General features: G+C 38.7%; 1 protein-coding gene across 1 annotated transcript in view; it reads right to left on the bottom strand.

The window, feature by feature from the left end:
• Positions 1-21,159, bottom strand: part of RAPGEF5 (Rap guanine nucleotide exchange factor 5) — a 135,656-nt gene that overhangs the window by 14,707 nt on the left and 99,790 nt on the right. The window contains exons 12-17 of the mRNA XM_081971446.1: positions 16,632-16,710; positions 15,238-15,382; positions 13,557-13,654; positions 9,843-9,873; positions 4,487-4,565; positions 401-550 (exon numbers count right to left, since the gene is read on the bottom strand). Of these exons, the coding sequence (XP_081827572.1) occupies positions 401-550; positions 4,487-4,565; positions 9,843-9,873; positions 13,557-13,654; positions 15,238-15,382; positions 16,632-16,710 (582 nt within the window). The remainder of the gene's footprint in view (positions 1-400; positions 551-4,486; positions 4,566-9,842; positions 9,874-13,556; positions 13,655-15,237; positions 15,383-16,631; positions 16,711-21,159) is intronic.

The following is a 21,159-nucleotide window of genomic DNA, read 5'->3' as shown; positions in this document are numbered from 1 at the left end:
AAAAGCAATATTTCCTACAAATATCTAAATATGACTTGATTATTTAAAAATAGAAACCATTTTCCAGAGTGCATTTATGTTATACAGGTAGTTTTAAATTGCAAACCTTACAGTTTGCAAATCTTACAGTCTATAGTTATTGGTAAATGCAAACCTTATAACGTGTTTCTGAAGAAGTGAAATCCTTTTCGATATAGAAATGAAGCGGAATGTATTATACAGCAGAACTAAAGTATTAGCAGTTGTCATGGAAACTACTTTCTGCTGAACAGCTCTTTATTGTAACTTTGGCCATCCAGCTATGGACCCACTAGAGGAGACCTACATCTGCACTAGGAAATAATTTACAGATAAGATACCAAAAATAGTATTAAGATATTAATAGCTGAAAAGCATTTACCATCAGAGAATGAAAGAGCCACTAGAGCCAGATCTTCCTGAGGATGTTGGAGTTTCTCTGCTACAATTTTCACAATCTCTTGAACTGAACTGGATAATTTAGTTTTTACACTGATGTAAGAATGTTGTGTTATATACACACGGCAAAAAACTGCAAAGAAAGAGGAAAATCATTCCGTTAACAAAAGTAAATTCTTATTGAAAGCTGTAAAAACTTAAATTATTGCACTGTTTTCGACGGCTTGCCACTCATTCTTTGATAAAAGAAATTGCAGTTATTCTAGGATTTGGAAAAGTGAATCTGCTTAAAGATCAGAGTACAGTAGCTGTGATTTCTGTAAAATAAATGATGACCTGGTGTAATATGTCATAATGTGATATGTCATTAATATGGGATAATAGGAATCTTAAATATATGTAACTGTCTTTATAATGGAGCATGTTAAGAGTTCTGTAAGAGGAAAACTTTAGTGAGGAGATTAAGGGTTTGCAAGAGGAAGCTTAAATCACACCTAGCCAAACCGCAGAATTGAAGACAGGAAACTTAGATAGTTTTGCAAGTACCTGTGACTTACTAGAAAAATCACATTTTATTTTAGCTTTGAGAGAAGGAAAAGGGAGGGCTTGTGGGGGGTGGGGGGGAGCCTGTCAGATCTATAATAGTTTTGCAAACGAATCCTTCGGGATTCAGTCGGTGCTTTCTTGTGTTGCGACTGAATCTTGCGCAATAAACCTTTTCTGTTTGATCCTGGAATTCCGTGTCAGTTCCTATATTCCATAATATCATCATGTGCGGTTGTTCATTTGTGATTGTATTTACCTACTTTTAACAACTGGTATGAACCAGATGATTTTTATTATCTCCTGATATGTAAAACCATAGAACTCAAAAACAGTGTACTTCCCCCCCCCCCAAAATGAGTGTATTATAAAAGGAATTATTACTTCACCCATATTTTGTAAATGTTATCAAAGGTATGTCTTAACTTGTTACATTTAATTTAGATTTGGAACCAGAGGTGGGTTCCTACAAGTAAGTAGTAACAGCCTGCCATGCCCCCGAACCGGTTCTATCTGCAGCACATGTGCAGAAGCATTTTTTAACTATTGCGCATGCATGTATAGCCTGCCCCTGAAGCACATCTCTGAGCGAACCGGCAGTAGAAGAAGCTGAAACCCACCCCTATTTGGAACCATTGGCCTACTGGTTTAAAAAATTATAATATGCAAGAGAATGTTGAATCTTATTAATAATGGTCAAGGCATGAATAAATATGTAAGAATATTCCTAATAAAGCATATTGTTGCCAATTTAAATATTTCAGTCTTGTACACAAATTAATAATGATATTAATGGTGAAAATTCCTATGAAATGAAACATTCTTAAAATGAATACAACTTAAGCACATACACAATCACAAACATAAAGAGAAATCTTATCCCTCATAAGTACTTAGTTTTATTGGATGGAACTATCCCATTTATTATTCTACCTTGTATATATGTATACTATCTGTACATGTAAAGGAGGAAGGTTAATTTATGTACTTTCAAGTTTTGCATTGGGCTTATATTTTAACAATGTTTGTTTATACATGTAGGTATATGTGAACTACCGGTGGTTTTTTTTCCCCAGAAATCATTTGAGCACAACTAAAAATGATTTGTCCTCCTTTAAGCAAAATTAACTTATTAAGGACTGAATACCTCTTCAGGGATTACAACCTTGTTGGGGTGAAGGGGCTTGCATAGCTCAATGAAGCTATGAGCTATGCCGTGTCGGGGACACCCAAGACGGACTGGTCATAGCAGAGAGCTCTGACAAAATGTGATCCACTGGAAAAGGAAATGGCAACCCACTCCAGTATCTTTGCCATGAACAACAATGACTCAATGGAATACACAACCCCATGGACAACAATAGTGTTGTCCATGGTGTCGCGAGGGGTTGGACACGACTTTGCAACTAATAACAACAAAAGACTGAATGATACATTGGGAAGGTTTTAGGATGAAGTTTAAGTTGGATGCCAGATCATGAATAACATTTATACTAGATATGGGATAATTGCAATTTGATAATTTTAAATAAATACACCTTTAAAAGTACTTGGACAAAAACAGTATTAAATACTATGAAGCTGTTATATTCATAATTCTTTCTTTGAAACAAGAGAAGTATTACAAAAATTTAGATTGTCTGAAACTGCAAAGTGGCAACACTTTGCATTAAAATACAAATAAACTAGCAGAGGCTAAATGAAGGCAACTGTAGGTCACTGGAAAACTCTCCAAGACCTGTTGTAAATCAAGTCAATTCATTTTTTCTTTTTGAATAAAATTTTTATTGGTTTTTACAAATGTTTTAAAGGGGTAAATAGGTATAAATTTTTTTGACAGCTACATCATGTGGAAGGTGGTAATTCCCCCAAATCTCACAATTTTTGCAAAGAAAAAAAGGAAAACATCAAAATTTGAATAAACATTGGCAGCTTTTGGTTTTACATTAAATCATCAATATATTAAATCATTTTTGTATCACTTCCAACAATTACATTATAACAACAATTGCAATAATGTTTCAGCTCATTTTTGTGACCTGAGTCTTCTCAATGTTGCATCCTCCCCCGTCTGCTGGCAGAGCCTCGGCCCCTCCCTCCTTCATATCTTGTGTACTGTCCCCTGTTTTGTCTAGGAGGGCATTATGTTTTTTAATGAAAGCCTCCGCCTCCACAATTGTATTAATTCTAATTCTGCTGCCCTCTCAGAAAATCAGCATACCTTCTGGCAATAGCCATCTAAACCAGACTCCTTTATTATATAATTTCTTTGCTAAAGAGGAATATTTCTTCCTCTTATCTCTTACTTTCTTTGGAATCTGTTTAAGAATGGTTATTTCTTTGTCTTTATATTTTAGTGGTTCCCCCCTTTGAGCTCCTAGGACCTCATCTCTTGTGGTCTTTCTAAGAAATTTAACATGGATTTCCCTTGGAACATTGTGTGTTCTAACGTATGCTGAATTGATCCTATAAATCAGATCAATATCCCACCATAGCTGTTGTTTATTTCTTTTAATGTATTCTGCTAAAATTGTAGTCAAAATCTCCTTAAGATCTTCATTCTCTATTTCTGGCAAGTTTTGGATCTAAGGATCCTTTCAAATTCCATCTTTATCATATGATTTTCAAATTCTATATTCCCCTTCTGAATTGTCTTAACCTCTTCCCTCATCCCAGCTGCGCCCTCCTCCAGTACACCTATTCTCTGTTTGTTTTGTGTAGCTTGTTGTTGCGTTTCTCTGAGCTGGTCATTTAATTCTGTCAGTTGTTTTTTCAATTCATCCTGTCCCTGTCATAAGCGCACCCACCACACTTCCCGGCTCCTGGGGCGAAGTTGGAGACCCCCCCCACGGCCACCGCTGATCCAGGGTGTCCCAACAAGCAGCCCTGCAGCAGAGAGCCCCTACAAGGCCCCCTGTGCTCCCAAAGGGAGCCCACCGAAAAGACGAGTAGCGGACGCGCATGTCCGTCGCCTTCAGGGACTGGAAGTTGTCTCCAAAGTCAAGTCAATTCATAAAGAAACCAATCTAACAGGACTATCTTCCCGGGAAAACTAAGAAACAGCACAATTGTTAATGTTCTCCACCTACAGACTATATAATTGTTCAAAAATGAAAATTGTATCAGCTGTGTGGCCTTCAATGTTGAGTTAAATGGTGATGCCTTGGGAAAAGCCCATAATTGTCATAGCAGAAATGAACAGATTCTTGGAGATTTGCAATGCCACCCTTCTCCCATATGTAGTCAAGAGTGGCGCACTATCCAAAAATCCAATTGGGAAGATTTGAGGTAAAGACATTCTTTCGTTTATTATTCAACCCAAACCAGTTTCCAACTATACTGGTCATATGGAGAAACAAGGTCACAATTCCGACAGTTAACAGAATCAATGTAACTGCACAAGGACATTGGATTGTGACTGGAAGGATGAGGGAAAAGTTGAAATAGGAATCAGTTTATTTTTCATCCAAATAGCAGATGCTGTTAATATGATATTTATTTCTTTTTGTATTTCATTCATTCTTACCTTCTTCTGTTTCATTCACAGATTCTCTGGTCTGAAGCCAGTTCTGCTTGAGGCTATATTGATGTAAAATGGCTTTATGCTATAAAGAGTTTAAAAAATGCAAAAATTACTGGATATTTTAAAAAAGGAAACAAAGAAAAAAGTCTCTGCATAGTTTGTCTAAATAAACTAATCACATTCTATTCATGAAAAACAGGAGATGTAAAGAAGAATACACAGACAGAGAGGAGGGGGAGGAGGATAAAGACAAATAAATTTTATGAGAACATTCACAGAAACCTTATTTTCTGCTTCTGATACTTTTATTTTATTATTTATTCATTCATTCAATTTCCATAACTGCCCATCTCAACCCAATTTACTGCAAGCAGGCAGTATCACAATAATTAAAAACATAAAAGAAAAAGGGTTACAAATTATATGTATAGCAACAGAAAATTATCATAGTAATTACATAAAAATTAGCAATGTAACCAGATAATAAAGCCTCTAATATATTTGGGAACCTAGATTCAGGTGCATAGACAGATCTTTAATGCATTACAAAAGACTAACATAGTCAGGGCCATCCTAAACTCCAAAGGAAAGATGTGCATGGGCTACTGCCAAGAAGGTATAACTCCTGTTTCTTACCATGTTTCCCCGAAAATATGAGAGGGTCTTATTTTCTTTTTACTTACAAAATATGGCCTTGGGCTTATTATAAGGGAGGACTTATTGTTTTGGGGTTGCCAGGCGGCTGCTCCCTTGTGCACTGGCTCCCGAAGAGCCAGGCACAGCCTCAGGGGCGAAGCAGCCATGAGGTGACCAAATTCATGAGCAACTGCCTGGCAAACCCCCTCTCTAACAAAATTAAAGTGGGGAAGCCAAGTCATATTTCCTGTAGATAATGTTGAATCTAAATGGATTTTGACAGAAAATCTGGACAAAGTTATTGAACGCAAATGTTAGGAGTAATGACAGAAAGAAATACTATATATGTCTTTACCTGTGTAAGTAATGTATTCCCAAATTTAGAGAATTAATGTTTAAGTGTGTTCAGAAAAAAATATTTATTTATGTAGAAAATATATATGGTTGCCTAACTCATTCCCAGTGGTTCTGGATAGCTTACAAAGATAAAACCCCAAGTAAAACCCTCAATACAAAAGCAAATAAATCACTTGATAAGTTTCTTATCACTTTGGGGTACCAAGCCTATTAGAAGATCCATATGTTCAGGGCTTTGTAAAAGATTGTCAAAGTGGGGGCCAGTCTTATCTCTGCAGGGACGATGTTCTCCGGGGGGGCGGGATGGATCTCCTTAGAAGAGGGAACGCTGAAAGATTGGGTAAATATGACTGAGAAAAAAACAGTCCTTCAAACAACCTGATCCCAAGCCATGTAAGGGTTTAAAGGTGACAGCCAGCACCTTGAATTGGGCCCGAAAGCAAATCAGTAGTCAGCGCAGTTCCTGCAAGAGTGATGACACGTGCAAATCTCGGCTAGCACAAAACCGCCTCATTTTTAAACATTTGAAACTTCCAAATATTTGGCTGCTGGAAGACTCTCTGCCCCTTATAGAGCGCATTTGCAGTAGTCAAGATGGGAGGTGACTAGGGGTGTAGGTAACTGTGTTGTTGTTAGTTGCAAAGTTGTGTCTGACCCATCGTGACCCCATGGACAACATTCTTCCAAGTCTTTTTGTCCTCTACCATCCTCTAGAGTCCACTTAAGCTCACACCTACTGTTTCGGTGATTCCATCCAGCCACTTCATTCTCTTGTCGTCCCCTTTTTCTTTTGTCCTCAATCTATGCCAGCAGTAGGCTCTTCTCCAGTGTGTATACACTATATACCCTATACACAATGGGTAACTGAATAGTTTTCAAATATGAGTTCAATCATTCCAGAACTGGGGGGGAGGGCTTTGTTCCTAGTTACCTCTTATTTGGATTACTGCAACACTCCCTATATGGGCTTGCCCTTAATGAATATTTGGGATATTCAATAGGTGCAAATTGAGGCTACACAAGTAGTTAATGGTACCAGGTATGCAGCATAAGTAAAATCTCTTCTATGGGAGCTGCATTGGCTTCTGATGTGTTTCCAGGTGCAATTTAAAGTGCTGGTTGTCACCTTTAAAATGGTACATAGCTTGGGAGTGGGGTACATATAGGAATGTCTTCTCCCAATAGTTTCTACCCATCCAATTCAGTCTAATAGATTGGCTGTAGGTCTCATTAGCCATGGAATGTCGGTTGGTACCATGTTTCCCCGAAAATACAACCTGTCCTGAAACTAAAGCTTTGCCACATTTTTCGCGTGGGCAAAAATATAAACCCACCCCCGAAAATAAACCCCCTGGACAACCCCCCTCCTGCCAGGCAGAGCACCGCTCACCGACCTAGCGGTATCCTGAAGGCGCCAAGCCGCAGGAGCTGGGGGGAGGAGAAAGGTGCTTACATTGCTTGGTGTCTTCGGGATACCGCTTGGTTGGGGAGTGGCATTCTGGCCGGAGGGGGGAGTTGCCAGGTGGCTGCTCCCTTGCCTCAACATGTCTGGGCCCGCTCTCCCTGCAGCAGCAGCCACCACCGCCACACTCCGAGCATAAGTCTTCTCCGGTTCCAAACTCCCAAACTCGATTGCCAAGTGTTCCAGCAGTGGCCACTCTAGGAGTGCACTCTATGGTTGTAGGCTGGCTGCTGGAACTCTCTGTAAGAGAGTCTTCCAGACAGAGAGTCTTCCAGCAGCTAACCAACAACTACAGAGCACACTCCTAGAGCGGCCGCTGCTGGAAGACTTGGCAACCGAGTTTGGGAGTTTGGAACCGGAGAAGACGTTATGCTCGGAGCGTGGTGGTGGCAGCTGCAGGGAGAGCAGGGCCCGGACATGTTGAGGCAAGGAGGCATACCTGTTGGGGGCGGAACAGGTACTCGTGCAACCCCCTTCTCCAGCCAGGCAGAGTGCCATTAACTGACTTAGGGGGTATCCCTAAGACACCAAGCCACGTGGCACTCTGCCTGCTCCCCAGCTCCCACAGCTTGGCACATTCAGGATACCCCCTAGGTCAGTACAAGGAGCTCTGCCTGGCTGGAGAAGGGGGTTGCACGAGTACCTGTTCCGCCCCCAACAGGTATGCCTCCTTGCCTCAACATGTCCGGGCCCTGCTCTCCCTGCAGCTGCCACCACCACGCTCCGAGCATAACGTCTTCTCCGGTTCCAAACTCCCAAACTCGGTTGCCAAGTCTTCCAGCAGCGGCCGCTCTAGGAGTGTGCTCTGTAGTTGTTGGTTAGCTGCTGGAAGACTCTCTGTCTGGAAGACTCTCTTACAGAGAGTTCCAGCAGCCAGCCTACAACCATAGAGTGCACTCCTAGAGTGGCCACTGCTGGAACACTTGGCAATCGAGTTTGGGAGTTTGGAACCGGAGAAGACTTATGCTCGGAGTGTGGCGGTGGTGGCTGCTGCTGCAGGGAGAGCGGGCCCAGACATGTTGAGGCAAGGGAGCAGCCACCTGGCAACTCCCCCCTCCGGCCAGAATGCCACTCCCCAACCAAGCGGTATCCCGAAGACACCAAGCAATGTAAGCACCTTTCTCCTCCCCCCAGCTCCTGCGGCTTGGCGCCTTCAGGATACCGCTAGGTCGGTGAGCGGTGCTCTGCCTGGCAGGAGGGGGGTTGTCCAGGGGGTTTATTTTCGGGGGTGGGTTTATATTTTTGCCCACGCGAAAAATGTGGCAAAGCTTTAGTTTCAGGACAGGTTGTATTTTCGGGGAAACATGGTACCAACCGACATTCCATGGCTAATGAGACCTACAGCCAATCTATTAGACTGAATTGGATGGGTAGAAACTATTGGGAGAAGACATTCCTATATGTACCCCACTCCCAAGCTATGTACCATTTTAAAGGTGACAACCAGCACTTTAAATTGCACCTGGAAACACATCAGAAGCCAATGCAGCTCCCATAGAAGAGATTTTACTTATGCTGCATACCTGGTACCATTAACTACTTGTGTAGCCTCAATTTGCACCTATTGAATATCCCAAATATTCATTAAGGGCAAGCCCATATAGGGAGTGTTGCAGTAATCCAAATAAGAGGTAACTAGGAACAAAGCCCTCCCCCCCAGTTCTGGAATGATTGAACTCATATTTGAAAACTATTCAGTTACCCATTGTGTATAGGGTATATAGTGTATACACACTGGAGAAGAGCCTACTGCTGGCATAGATTGAGGACAAAAGAAAAAGGGGACGACAAGAGAATGAAGTGGCTGGATGGAATCACCGAAACAGTAGGTGTGAGCTTAAGTGGACTCTAGAGGATGGTAGAGGACAAAAAGACTTGGAAGAATGTTGTCCATGGGGTCACGATGGGTCAGACACAACTTTGCAACTAACAACAACACAGTTACCTACACCCCTAGTCACCTCCCATCTTGACTACTGCAAATGCGCTCTATAAGGGGCAGAGAGTCTTCCAGCAGCCAAATATTTGGAAGTTTCAAATGTTTAAAAATGAGGCGGTTTTGTGCTAGCCGAGATTTGCACGTGTCATCACTCTTGCAGGAACTGCGCTGACTACTGATTTGCTTTCGGGCCCAATTCAAGGTGCTGGCTGTCACCTTTAAACCCTTACATGGCTTGGGATCAGGTTGTTTGAAGGACTGTTTTTTTCTCAGTCATATTTACCCAATCTTTCAGCGTTCCCTCTTCTAAGGAGATCCATCCCGCCCCCCCGGAGAACATCGTCCCTGCAGAGATAAGACTGGCCCCCACTTTGACAATCTTTTACAAAGCCCTGAACATATGGATCTTCTAATAGGCTTGGTACCCCAAAGTGATAAGAAACTTATCAAGTGATTTATTTGCTTTTGTATTGAGGGTTTTACTTGGGGTTTTATCTTTGTAAGCTATCCAGAACCACTGGGAATGAGTTAGGCAACCATATATATTTTCTACATAAATAAATATTTTTTTCTGAACACACTTAAACATTAATTCTCTAAATTTGGGAATACATTACTTACACAGGTAAAGACATATATAGTATTTCTTTCTGTCATTACTCCTAACATTTGCGTTCAATAACTTTGTCCAGATTTTCTGTCAAAATCCATTTAGATTCAACATTATCTACAGGAAATATGACTTGGCTTCCCCACTTTAATTTTGTTAGAGGCATCTTTTTTTTAGTTCTATGGTTGGAAACAGAGCCACATCTTTAGCAGACAGATTTAACAATTCCAACAGAAAAGTGCAGCTTGCCTATTTATTTATTTTGGCTGTTTTCATTAATTAAAAGAATCTAAGGTAAAGAAAAATGAAGTTACTAAATTAGAATTAAAATTATTTTAGTATCTTTTCATATTACCTTTCTGTGAGGTGAATATTCATCTACTGTGCTGAAAGAAAAATATGTACATTATTCATTTTTGTAATAAAAATGCTTTCAGTATTGGTGTAGATTTCTGTTAAAAAGTGGCATAGAATCTAATGGCCTGGAAGTTTGATCTTTACACATTTAATTCAACACTTTTAACAATACACCACATTGACTCTAGCTGTATTGCTACCATATATGACTAATGATATCACTTATTACTATATGTCGTTATTAGCTAGTAATCTGTAACAGCAATTGTTGTGACAGTAATTGTTGATAGAAGTAATATTTAGAGCATTTGTTTACACAAAATTAATTGCCTACATAAAAACTAATCATTCCAGTCTTACTTTAGGGTGAATAGGATGCCTTTTTCTCCAGTATTATCAATATTCAGTGGCAGGAGCTCTCTGAATTTCAGACAAAAGCTTTTCCAACCCTACACAGAAATTCCCTACAATATTGTGCTATTTACCCAGTAAAATATATCAAAAATTATACATAATACAGTATTATTTTCAGCCAGTCATTTCTTATTTAAAAAATATATAATAGTAAATTATATATTAATTATATTATATAAATGAAAATATGTAATTATATTTAAGCAAATACAGTTGTGTTCATATAATAATTATGGGGCGGAGATTTTTTTGTGGGTGGGGGTGTGTTTTCAGGATTGTTATGGGTGTTGCGACTGGTCTCGGGGTGTTATGTGAATTTCGTTGTATGTGTAAATGTACAACGACAAATAAAGCCTGTGTGTGTGTGTGTGTGTGTGTGTGTGTGTGTGTGTGTATGAAATGTTCGTGTGTAATGGGAGAAAAATGAATGTTGGCTTTTGTTAAAACATCAAATCAACATTATGTTGATTTAAATCAGTGGACAAATCTCTCAAACTCCAAAAAACAACTGAGTCCATTGAAAATATAAAGTTAATAATTATTGTGCAACCACTATTTCATAGTACTCATTCATAAATCATGCTTCAAAGAGACAAAAAATAAGATTTGTGCACAACAGACCTCAAAAATTATACAGATCATTCAGTACTCTTGTAGGGGGGGGGAATTAAATTTGTGCCATATATTAAAACTCTGTTCAAACAGCCTTCTCTCTACCTCTTATGCTGATATTAATTATTTTTAATCCAATAGCTGTGTAACAAACAATATAATACAATAGCAGAGTTGGAAGGGACCTTGGAGGTCTTCTAGTCCAACCCCCTGCCTCTAACATCTTCCTAAAGACTTCCAGTGTTGGGGCATTCACAACTTCTGGAGACAAACTGTTCCACTGATTAATTGTTCTAACTGTCAGGAAATTTCTCCTCAGTTCTAAGTTGCTTCTCTCCTTGATTAGTTTTTACACGTTGCTTCTTGTTCTGCCCTCAGGTGCTTTGGAGAATAGTTTGACTCCCTCTTCTTTGTGGCAACCTCTGAGATATTGGAACACTGCTATCATATCTCCCCTGGTCCTTCTTTCTCTTACAATAGTTCCTGCAACTATTCTTCATATGTTTTAGCCTCCAGTCCCCTAATCATCTTTGTTGCTCTTCTCTGCACTCTTTCTAGGATCTCCACATCTTTTTTACATCGTGGCGACCAGAACTGAATGCAGTATTTGCAAGTGTGGCCTTACCAAGGCACCATAAAGTGGTATTAACACTTCACGTGATCTTGATTCTATCTCTCTGTTTATGCAGCCTAGAACTATGTTGGCTTTTTTGGCAGCTGTGCACACTGCTGGCTCATATTTAAATGGTTGTCCACTAGGATTCCAAGATCCCTCTCACAGTTACTACTATTGAGCAAGGTACCACCTATATTGTATCTGTGCATTTTGGTTTTTTTGCCTAAATGTAGAACCTTACTCTTTTCACCATTGAATTTCATTTTGTTAGATAGTGCCCAATGTTTAAGTTTGTCAAGATTCTTCTGTACCTTAAGCCTATCTTCTGGAGTGTTGGCTATTCCTGCCATCGTGGTGTCATCTGCAAATTTGATAAGTTCCCCATTTATCCCCTCATCCAGATCATTGATGAAGATGTTGAAGAGTACTGGGCCTAAAACAGAGCCTTGGGGTATTCCACTGCATACCTCCCTCCATGTAGATGCAGTTCCATTGAGGACTACACATTAAGTGCAGTTGGTCAGCCAGTTACGAATCCATGATGCTGTCTAACCCACATTTTTCTACTTTATCTAGTAGTAGGTTATAGTCTACTTTATCAAATGCCTTGCTGAAGTCCAAGTAAATTATATCGATGACATTCCTCTGGTCTACTAATTTTGTCACTTTGTCAAAGAATGCAATAAGATTAGTCTGGCATGATCTGTTTCTGACAAACCCATCTTGGCTTTTGGCTATTACTTTGTTTGTTTCTAGGTGTTCGCTAATTCGTTGCTTGATTATCTTTTCCAGAATCTTTCTTGGTATTGAGGTCAGGCTGATAGGTCTATAGTTTTCTGGATCTATTTTCTTTTCCTTTTTTGAAGATGGGAACCACATCAGCTCTTTTCCAGTCCTCTGGCAGTTCCCCAATGCTCCAGGATCTCTGAAAGATATAGTTCAGTGGCTCTGAGATCTCGTCTGCCAGTTCCTTCAGAACCCTGGGGTGTAATCCATCTGGTCCTGGTGATTTGAACTCGTCTAGGGTGAGCACCATACCATTTTCTTCCCTATTTTGGGCTATTTGCTGATATTCTGCCTTAGTTATTTCCCCCACTTTCCACTTTTTATATTTATCCTTTTTGTCTTTCAATTTGTCAGAGTTCTTTATGCAGCCATACTGGTTTCTTTTGGGAGCTATTATTTTTCTTCTTTATTGGTATTGTGCTAGACTGGGCTTTTTGTAATCTCATTTTTCAAAATTTCCCAAGCTTCTTGAGTTGTTTTCCCCTTGAGGATTCTCATCCATGGAATCCTTCCCAAGCTCTCTCTAAGTTTACTGAAATTAGCTCTCTTAAAGTCCAATACTCTAGTTTGACTTTGTTCTACTACTTGTGTTTTCATAATGTTGAATTCCATTATTGCATGATCGCTTGCCCCCAAGGTTCCTGTAGCTTCAAAACCTTCTATCATTTCTTCCCTGATATTGAGAATTAAGTCCAATATGGTGGATCCCCTTGTTCCCTTCTCTACCTTTTGGGAAACAAAGTTGTCTGCTAGGTTTGTTAGAAACCTGTTGGATCTTCCACTTGGTGCAGAGTTTGTTTCCCAGTTGATATCAGGGTAGTTAAAATCCTCCATTACTATTGTGGTGTGCTTCCTACATAACTTAGTTAGCTGACTAGCAAAAAGTTCATCTACTTCCTCTGCTTGGTTGGGTGGCCCTTAGTATAGACCTATGGCAATGTCATTTCCCCCACAACCTTTAATATTGACCCAAATGCATTCAAGATAGTTCTTATCATTGTTGTGCTCTATTTCTGTAGACATTAGTTATTTCTTATATATAACCTTTTTATAATACTAGTAAAAATGGACTATTAGATTGCAATAATAATTTGTGTATCAAACCTATTATTTCATGTTATTCCCTTATAAACTATGCAAAATCAATGCTTGCCTATACAAACATTAAATACTTGAAACCAGATCACTTGATGTTACAAAAAAAAAACTGTTAAAATTTGGGGAAAAAATAATTATAACTCTTTAAAGGAAGAAATACAAAATAGGACCAAAAAAGAAACTTACTGACGACGATGCATTCCAAGTAATTTCTGAAATTCTTTCAGGTCTTTTTCCAATATAGGGTATTCATACACATCGTCTAACACATTTCTATATATTGTCTATGGAAAGTGGAAGTTGAGAGAAAAGGGAAGGAGAAAAAAATCTAATAAATAAATGCTACAGGTTTTTGGCGATTCAGCTAAAGCAATTACTCCAGAAATGTTTCATGTTAAGATTTTCAGGTTGGAAAGGCGGCTTTTTAAATGTTTTTTTTATAAAATAGCCAGTTTGGTATAGTGGTTTAAGGCAGAGTTCAAGTCTGCCTAAGGCATGAAGCCAATCACTTTCTGTCAAGCCTAGGAAGAATGAAATGACAAACGTCTTACAAAAATCCTTGCCAAGAAAACTGACGCACTAGTCCAGACGGTGGCTAGGAGTCAAAAACTGACTTGAAGGCACACAACCACCAGTCAATATTAGTTATCTTGAAAGGCAGTCTATTACTTACCTTATTGCTGATGTATGCTGAAGAGGATACCTTTTCAAAGAATGCCTAAACACAGTCATTGTGTGCTTCATTCATGATAGAAAGATCTTCAGTGTTGAGTATATTAAGATATGAAATGTTCTTAAGAAAGTGAGAATCCCAGAACACCTCACTGTCCTTATATAAAGCACAATCAGAAAGCATCATGGTGTAAAAGACTGACTGCATACTGGCAAAGAAGTGGAACACTGCTGCATGGTTTTATTTATTCATTTATTCAACCTATATACTAAACATATATTGAAGGAAGCTGAATTAGAGAAAGGTTAATGCTGCTTTAAAATTGGAGAAAGGAAATCCATAATTGTGCTATAATGATGACAGTACTCTTAGAGCTGAAAACACAAGTGATTTGAATGCTCCAGTAATAAAAGTCAAGGAGTATGGTGGAAAAAAGGTCTGTGATTAAGTATTTAAAAAATCAAGTAAGAAACCAGCCTGATAACTGACAATGGAAACAACAGTGATAGACAGCTTCTGCCTTTTAGAATCACCTACTAATACAAAAGGAAATACACAGGAGACTCTCTGAGGAAGGCTATAATGGAGGGAAAGATAAGAGGGAAACACAAAAAGAGAATGACCAGCAGCAAGATAGATGGACTCAGTTACAGCAGTTCTGAGGGGATAGGTTGATGACAGATTGTCTTAGGAGAAAATCTATATACGTGGTTGCTAAGAATTGTTATTAATTTAATGGCACATAATCAATCAAATTTTATGACAACTAGTTTATCATCTATGTGCTTTCCACAACCGGTCAAGATTTATTACTCCATTTTAATCCTGTTTTTTGTATGTACGGTTACAATACCTTTTTTCATTTCATATAATTGTAAAAAACCATGACGCTCCTTGGACATTACATAATATGTAATGTATAAACCCATTATTAGAACACTAAATCCTCTGAATTCCGGAATCTTGGTTAATTGTTCACTTTTAGATCATAACAGAAGAGCAATTATTTGGAGATAATTTGAAGAAGGCTAGAAGCACCCAGTAGAGATATTACATTATAAATGTTGTTCCTATATTCAATAAGTGAGCTTACTTCAAATATACTCTTACAGGTTGCACATATTAAGGTAGCTTTGGATTTTTTAAAAATGTATAATTATTGTTCTGTATCAGAAAATATTTAAGTAATCATACCTTAAGAAATTGTTTCAAATGCTCATCTTCATGCAACCAGTCTTTGTAGAGTGAAGTCCACTGTGAAACCAAATGCAAGACCTTTCTCTTTTTGCAGGGAATATCAACAATTCCTTCCTTGTCCTGATGGTTCTTTGCACAATAAGTGGAGGCAAGTTAAGGTGAAATCTCAAAAACAACATAATTTTTCATCCTATTGTCTGAATATACTTTTTTCAATTTATTTAAGCAGCTTTGAGTACTTATTGATTTTGATGAAGCTTTAAAATACAATGAAATAAATAAAATGATTTGAATGTAAGGTTTATTCAGTAATAATTTAAAATATTTGTTATATACTAAGTAATATGTGAAAGCAACTGTCTCTTGTCAGAAGCTAGATTTTAGTATACAACAAAAATCTTTCTTACATACTAAGTAATGTAAGAATTTCCCATCTTATCTCTGAATAAAGAGAACATTGAAAAGGATTGAAATTTTCCAAACATTACAACTAATACAAGTATTAGTCTAGGTCAGTAACGTCAAACTCAATTTCATTGAGGGCTATATCAGGGTTGTGTTCTCAGGGTATGGCCAATTCATCACTCAAGGCTCTGTTTTCAGCCATGACAGCCCACCCATGCTCTGTTTTCAGCCACAACGGTCTCCTGCATCTTTCTGCCAGCAAAAGCAGAGCCCAGGCAGGCTGTGTGTGGCCTGTCCAAGCTCCATTTTCTCTTAACAGAGGTACTGCGGGCCACTCCTTCACTTTTTTCAGGCTGGGCTTGCGAGGCAGATCTAAGAGGGCCACCACCCTTATCCGGGCCTTGAGTTTTGACACCCCTGGCCTGAGTTGTCTTTTTTTTTTCTTAATACAAAAATGATAAAAATAAATAAAACACAAACATAACTAAATATAATTATAAACCACTGAGAATCAGTATAAGCCTTTCAGAATGATTTATACAGTGAGATGGATGGCATATAAATTTGATTAATAATTTATGAATATATTTGATCTCAAATTATTAAACTAAAACTATGCTTCATGCAACACTGCCAGTGAAATTCTCAAATGCTATTAGGCTCTGCTGAAAATTAAAGTAATGGCTGTATTATATTCCTGTAAGCTGAATAAAGGAAGTGGTATTGATTAAAGAGCCTATTGCCATTTTTATATTGGGAATGGAAGTAAATTATTTTGTAATGCTAAATCTGACCTTCCATCAACTTTGGCTGAAAGTTGAGATATAAGCAGTGGTACATAGATGTATCTACTCCAACGATTAATAAATAATCCTTAATAGGGGCAAATAAGTTATGTAGATTTGCCTTATAGCTAACCTATAAAGATCATTAGACACAATGAGGCCTGAATGAATGATTTCCCCTTGTTTTATAGAGAAGGATATTGTCTCAGCAGAGCTTGACACAAGTCATCTGTTGTCATGAAGACTGTGTATGTAAGGAGGAAGTCATCCAGAAGAGTTTCTACAAACAAAGGAGAAGGAAAAACAAAAACCAAATTTTAAAAATGTACAAGATAACTGGAGTATTATGTAAGCATATTATTAATAAAGCTCAAACTATGACAGTAAAAAGTCACAATAAATATAAACATAGCAGTAAGTTTCAGATAAATGTATGAAAATCTGAAAATGAGTATGAACTTCAAAAAGATATGGGTCTCCCAAAACAAAATACAAGAGATAATTTTTCTTAAAAAGGAATTGCTACAGCACATATAAAATTGACTTCAGCTTTTTAAATACTTTACAAAATGCAATGTACTTTATTGAAAGATAACTTATAATGTGGCATTGTGTATACTTATTCAAAAGCAAGCTCCACTAAATTTAACTGGAGTTACATTAGTATAGCAATGATGATTAACCTGTATTAAAAAGCCAGTCATCAACACACCCCAATCAACACCTAAAAAGTCACATATAACAGGCCCTATAAATACCACACACTCGGTGCTAGAGAGAAGTTCCCTGAAGATGGGCTCTAGCATGAGTCGAAAGATCAAAAGACAAAACCTCTGGTCCTCCATTGATAGCTGCCTTCACCCCCAACCACTGCTAGCTGACTGGCCAGCCTGCTTCTTTACCGTCTCCCTCAGGCTGGGGGCAGTGGGGACAGTGTGAAAGGCCACTGGGAAAGTCTGAAAAGGAGGAAGAGTGGCTGGCTGAGGCATCTGAGCCCAGCTCCTGCAAGGCCTTTGCCACCGACACTGATGTTGCTGCTGGGCTCCAAAAAAGGCCCAGTGGGAAAAATGGAGGTTGCCACAATTTTTTCTCCTACTTTGTCTTAGTTGCACGCCACCACCTCTATCTTGGAGATGGTGGCAGCTAGGGAGAGCTATGAGTGGTAGCTAGAGGGAGCACAGAGTGAGGGCCGGAGGGGATGTCAAAAGAGCTGCCATCCCTTAACCTCTTCCACTCCCCCTCCATGGAGTACTCGCCTCCCTAGGTGGCCCTGCTGTGGCATTTAACTGACACAGTAAATCTGCAGCATAGGTGTCGACATGGACAATAAGGGCACATGTGCACTTTCCAGGCCACGTTCCAGCTTTTATTCACCACCTGCCTCCATCTGCCAGCCTGTCCCAGGCCGGCCTCCTCCAGATGTGGTCTCTTGGGCTATGGATTTCTCTCTGCTCCTGCCCCCAAGAGCACTTTACATGTTTATATTGTAAAATAAAATGGCCTATTCTTTTCTTCCTTCTTTCCTCCCTTCTTTCTTCTTTTCTTCCTTTCTTTCCTTCTTCCTTTTCCTCCTTTCCTTCCTTCCTTCTTTCTTCCATTATTGCCTTCCTTCTCCCAATGGCTCCTTTGTTTGGCTGCTGAGAAGGAAGGCCCCACTACTCTCCGCCACAGAGGCAGCCTTTCCATTCCTCCATGATTAAAAGTCCCCAAACAAACATGCACTTGACTACTAGCAGTTTGGGGAGGAGAGGAGCTTGTGGGGGAACCAAATTGTTCCCATGTAGAGTTAGAGTTAGACAGTGAGTGTTGTTCCATCCCAACACTGCAGTCCCAAGTCAGCTGCACCCAGTAAGTGGCTACGCCCACCCAGCTACACCCACCTGGTTACAGCCACATCTACCCAGCCATGCCCACCTGGCCACTGTGAGTCATCATAGTCTTATATCAACTGGCCCTTTGAGGACAACCATAATGCTGATGTGGCTGTCAATGAAATTGAGTTTGACACCCCTGATATACAGTATTCCTCACAATAACACTGTGGGTTGGGCTTGGCTGAGAGAGAAAGTGACTGGTCAAAAAGCACACCCAACTGCTTTCATGCCTAAGGAGAGACTAGAATTTACAGTCTCCTGGGTTTAAGACTAGTATCTGAACCACAAGATCAAACTGGCTGTCTTGTGAAAATGAGGTATATTGACTGATGAAAATCAGTAGAATTTCTAGCCACTTTGAATGAAAAATACATAGAAATCAAAGCTTAACACCCTTTTTAAAAATAATTCGAATTGTACCCATACTTCTAGAAACATAAAAATATCCTATTCCTTTTCAACTAACAAAGCTATTCAAAGCACAGAAACTAAAGAAAAATAGAAAGCCAAAGAAGTTAAAGATGAGGTTAAAAATACAGCTAAATCTATCTTACACTACCACAATTCTGTTATCTTTTACCTTTCCAGAAAACTTTCTTTGCACCCACCATAACCACATTCCAAACTTGCTCTTAAATATTTTACTATTTCAAAATATTTTTTACTTTCTAAGTTATTAACTGTAAAGCACCTTGTTATCTTGATTGCATTTATGTTCTGAATTCTACTTTGTTTTGACCAAAATGGAAAATACAGGTAGTCCTAAAGTTATGGCCATAATTGAGATCATAATTTTGATTGCTAAGTAAAGCAGTTGTCTAATGAATTGTATCCAATTTATAACCTTTTTGCTCATGGTTATTAAGCGAATCACTGCAGTAAAGTGAATCATGTAGTTGTTAAGTGGATCTGGCTTCTGCCATTGACTTTGCTTGTCAGAAGCCAGCTGGAAAAGATTGCAAATGGTGATCACATGACTCCAGAATACTGCAATAAGCTGCAATGTCATAAGTACATGCTAGTTATGAAGCATCCAAATTTTGGGGATGCTGCAACAAACATTAAGTGTGACGAATAGTTGTAAGTCATTTTTTTGAATGCCATTGTAATTTTGAATGGTCACTAAATGAACGATTATAAGTCAAGGACTACCTGTAGAACTAGAGTAGTCATTAAATATAAAACAGTATGTGCATATCAGCAATTGTCTTTACAATAAACAATTAAGCAGGAATAGATCAAATGGACCAATTCATCAGACCAAGACCTTTGCAGGCTATAATAGCTGTTAAGAAGGGAAGGGAAAGGGATCTGATCTGGATTAGGATCTCAGTATTGGAAATTGGAGTTAGTGTTAAGTCCTACACTGTATGTTTTTAAAAATATACCTCTATGAATCAACATACTGCAAGAATATGAACCATTTTTCAAATAAAATGTCAAAGTTTGTTACTCCTAAGGTAAAGAAATCAATATTTTTACTAATAGTTTTATGTTAGCTGCTGTCTGGCCAGCATATATGATATTATTTATCTACCTAATCAAATTGAAACCAACTACTTTTCAATTGTTGATGGTTGCAATGTATCGGTACATGCCATCGAACTATTTCAAACAGCAAAATTTAAAATGTGATAATAGGTAAGCAGAAAAAAATGTATTAAGTGTGTGCTATTGTCACAGCCTCACCAATCCCACTGATTTCAAAGAGAGCTTTCTAGTTTAAAGAATCAAAATGCAGTCACTCTTTCGATGAAAAGTACCCTACACTGTAGCCATGAAACTCCATGGTTCCAATTTCCACATCATTTTGCACATTCCAGTTTCAATTGAACTCAACATGCAAGCGTGAAATTGGCTGGATAATAAGACCTCAGGAGGTTTAACTTTCAGGATTTCCTAATCAGCATTTTGAAAAAGAAAGCCATGTTTCTCTTCAATAAGTGGGAGTGATTCTCAGAATGAAAAAAGAAAGAAAAAGAAAGAAAGAAAGAAAGAAAGAAAGAAAGAAAGAAAGAAAGAAAGATTTTTAAAGGATGTTCTTACGTACATTTCAACCTATATTTTCATCCACTGGGACATAGTACTGAAACAAGAATCTTGCTTATTCCTTAAGAAAATACACAAACCCAATACTCAAAGGAAAAAAAAACAGGAGTCATTTCCCACAATGTAAGGACCACAACAATCACTACATGGGACAGAAAGGTAGAAGACTGCTGGACTGTACCCATAAACATCAATTGGCAACAGAAAAACATGACAAAAACTCAATTTCTACAACGTACGGACAGCTCAATCACAGTTTCAACCAGAAATTTAAAATTTTAGATCAAGCCAAATCTAAAACTACTAAGGAATTTGTGGTAGCTTAGCTTTCAGACAAATCAGTTCAGTGGACACACAGAAAAAACCCCTTTAAATACCATTTAAAAGATAGAACCAAAAGCCTAGGAAGGGAATAAACAGCCTAGACCAGTGGTTCTCAACCTGTGGGTCAGGACCCCTTTGGGGGTCAAATGACCCTTTCACAGGGGTCGCCTAAGACCATCGGAAAACACATATTTTCAATGGTCTTAGGAACCGAGACACCAATTTTATGATTGGGGGTCACCACAACATGAGGAACTGTATTAAAGGGTCGCGGCATTGGGAAGGTTGAGAACCACTGGCCTAGACTATACATCATCCAGAAGCACAGAGAAGCAAGAAATACCACCAAATAATCAATCAGGGAGGAGGTAACACCCCAATCAAGGAAACATCCAGGAGGAAACCATATTCCTACCAAGACTGGCAGTAGCTTTTTGTAAGATGGCCAAGTATGCCCAGAATAGCATTTTGCAAGGTGGACA

Source organism: Natrix helvetica (assembly GCF_964273705.1).
Source record: "Natrix helvetica genome assembly, chromosome: Z".
Taxonomy (NCBI): Eukaryota; Metazoa; Chordata; class Lepidosauria; order Squamata; family Natricidae; genus Natrix; species Natrix helvetica.
This window is presented reverse-complemented; position numbering and strand designations above follow the sequence as displayed.